Source organism: Penaeus monodon, chromosome 12 (assembly GCF_015228065.2).
Source record: "Penaeus monodon isolate SGIC_2016 chromosome 12, NSTDA_Pmon_1, whole genome shotgun sequence".
Taxonomy (NCBI): domain Eukaryota; kingdom Metazoa; phylum Arthropoda; class Malacostraca; order Decapoda; family Penaeidae; genus Penaeus; species Penaeus monodon.
In genome coordinates this window covers 17,910,252-17,912,628 of record NC_051397.1, presented here as the reverse complement: position 1 = coordinate 17,912,628, position 2,377 = coordinate 17,910,252, and the positions used below count along the sequence as shown (strand labels likewise).

The following is a 2,377-nucleotide window of genomic DNA, read 5'->3' as shown; positions in this document are numbered from 1 at the left end:
CAAGGGACCTTTGCCCTATGCCAGGCATCACCGATTGACAGCCCAGATATTTTCGAAAGGGACCCCTTTAAAAAGGGAAATTTCCCAGGTTCTTTCACCCAAAATGATGCCCCAAAAACTGTTTCCCTTTACCCTTTTTAAAAAGCTATGTTTTCCATACTCCTTTTTGGGGTCCACTTTCCAAGGAGGGGACAATTTTTGGTGAGCTCCCCTTTGTTTGGTCTACATCGATGACATTCTCATTTTTACCGGGAACCCCAGCACCATTCCCCCACCCTTCCCTTCTAGGGGAGAATGCCCTGGGGGCACCCTGGGAAATTTTTTTTGGCACCACAGCATTGATTTCGGGGTATACGTTCCAGGCAGGGGCCCGGGCCACAGGCCAATAGGTCGATGCTGTACCCAATTCCTACCACAACACCCATCAAGAGAGCCCGCAGACCCTTAGGTTTAAAAAATACTACCCCTGATTTATCCCGGGGGCTCCCGCATTCTCGTCCTCTCCAGGGGGCCGCGCGGGAAGCAATGGTCACTTGGGGGCCCCCAAAGCAAAGAGAGCTTTCTCAGTTCCCAAAAAACCCCCTCCCTGGCGTTATACACCCTCCCCTAAATGCCACCCCCCCGCCTTTACCCAGAGTCAGCAAAAGTTTATGGAGCTGCCTGGAGCAAGAAGTACGGGCAACGACAGCCCGGGCTTTTTTTCAGCTGGAAGCTCTGGCCACCTGAGAAATTCAGCACATTCGACAAACTCCTGGCAGTAGATCTGGCCATGCGACATTTCCCACATGCTTAAGGTAGTCCTCATCTTTTTTAATACACAAGCCCGTAAATGCCTTTTCCAATCGGGGATGATTGGTCAAGGGCAGCAATGGCAAGTCCGCTATGCTGAAAAGGGTTTGCAATGAACACCTTTTTGGCCCCAGAATCCAGTCCCCAAATTTCTCTCACACTTTGAGATCCCCTTTTCACCCGGGGTCGACTACAAGGCTCAAAGGGAAAAAAAGCAAAACCCCCAGGGCCTACGTCTTTCCCAACCTTTGCTGGAGAAAGCCCCCCCCCCCGTCAGAGTATCCCCTTCCTTTTTGGGACATCAGCAGGGCCCACCCCCGCCCCCTTGCCTACCAATTCCGGGGGGAATCTTAAACCCATCCATGTTTGGGTCCCCCATCCACCCCGCACCACCCCCAAGTTTGTTGCAGAAATTTTGTCTGGGATTCAATGAAGAGAGATCCCCAAGGGGTAGGAGCTGTGAGCAGTGCGTGCAGAAAGACCATTGCCACACCACCACTCCCCAAACCCTGCCCCGTCCACAAAAACGTTTAAATTCTCTGTGGGACGTCTTTGGGACCTTTCCACGCAGAAGGAAAAAAGGTATATCTTTCCATCATTGACTGCTTACCTGTGCCGGGGATGTGCCCACCAATCCTGTGCCAGAACCCCTGGGCTCCTGGACCCCCCCTTTTCGGTCTTCCTCAAAAACTTTATAGGGAGTGCGTTTCTCCAGAGCATCTCAACCCAAAGGGAGCCTAGGCAGCCCCTTGCATCCCACCCCAAGGCAATGGATTATTGAGAAATGGCATCAACCCCTCAAGACAACCCTCGGGCCCTGTTACCCCACAGCCACAGGATTTTGCAGCTCCCCGGGGTGCTTTTTGGGCTCAGGAAAAACACCTAAGAAGGATCTTCCCCCATTCCCCGGGATGGATATGGTCAGCCCCTCAATGTCCCAGGAGAATTTTTCTCCAGGGGTCGAGCGACCTAAGCTAGAGGACCCCCCAGGGGCAGCCCAGAAATTCCTCCGCAGTTTCACCATCGCCCCATTCCCACCCTACACCCACAGATTGAATGGCTGATTTGATTTTCCCCCCCAAAGATGCCCCGCCAGTGCTACCTGCCTTAAAAAGGTCCTTTCAGGGTCCTTCAGCAGTCCCCAGGCTTTCAAGCTACACTTGATGGACGATTGACGGGTCCCCCAGAGCCCCTTTAAAACCAGCATACATCACCCCGGACCATGATGATGCAACTCACAGAGACCCGGACCCCCATTTCCCCCCTGCAGGACCCTTGACCGAGCCTTTTTTTCCTCGATAGGGGGAAAGTATTTGGCAGATCCCAAGTCAGCGCTGATTGCCACGATTTTTGGGATAACGGGGTTCACATTTGGCCAATAAAACATACTCAGCGCTCCCTTACTCTCCCAAATGAAAGATCCGCTTCTCCCAAAAAATTAAACCCTTGTGGCCCTCCCACTGGAACCCCCCTTTTAAAGGGTGCGGGACTAGAGCTCCTCTGTAGGTGACACAGCTTTAGGGGGCTGATCAGAAGAGGGGGGAAAAAAGGGGTTCCCAAAAATATCCCTATTTTTAGGGGGGAAGGG

At 52.8% G+C, this 2,377-nt stretch overlaps 1 protein-coding gene across 1 annotated transcript; it reads left to right on the top strand.

Annotated features, from left to right (window-relative positions):
• Window positions 1-785: 785 nt before the first annotated feature.
• LOC119579645 (vacuolar protein sorting-associated protein 37C-like) lies at window positions 786-1,853 on the top strand. Its single transcript, XM_037927556.1, has 3 exons — window positions 786-794; window positions 924-1,067; window positions 1,488-1,853. The coding sequence occupies exons 1-3, from the start codon at window positions 786-788 to the stop codon at window positions 1,851-1,853; spliced, it is 519 nt and encodes a 172-aa protein (XP_037783484.1).
• Window positions 1,854-2,377: the final 524 nt, after the last annotated feature.

Coding starts and splice junctions, on each gene's coding strand:
- LOC119579645 (XM_037927556.1), top strand. Junction 1,068..1,487: donor AAGCCCCCCCCCCCGTCAGA/GTATCCCCTTCC, acceptor AAAACTTTATAG/GGAGTGCGTTTCTCCAGAGC.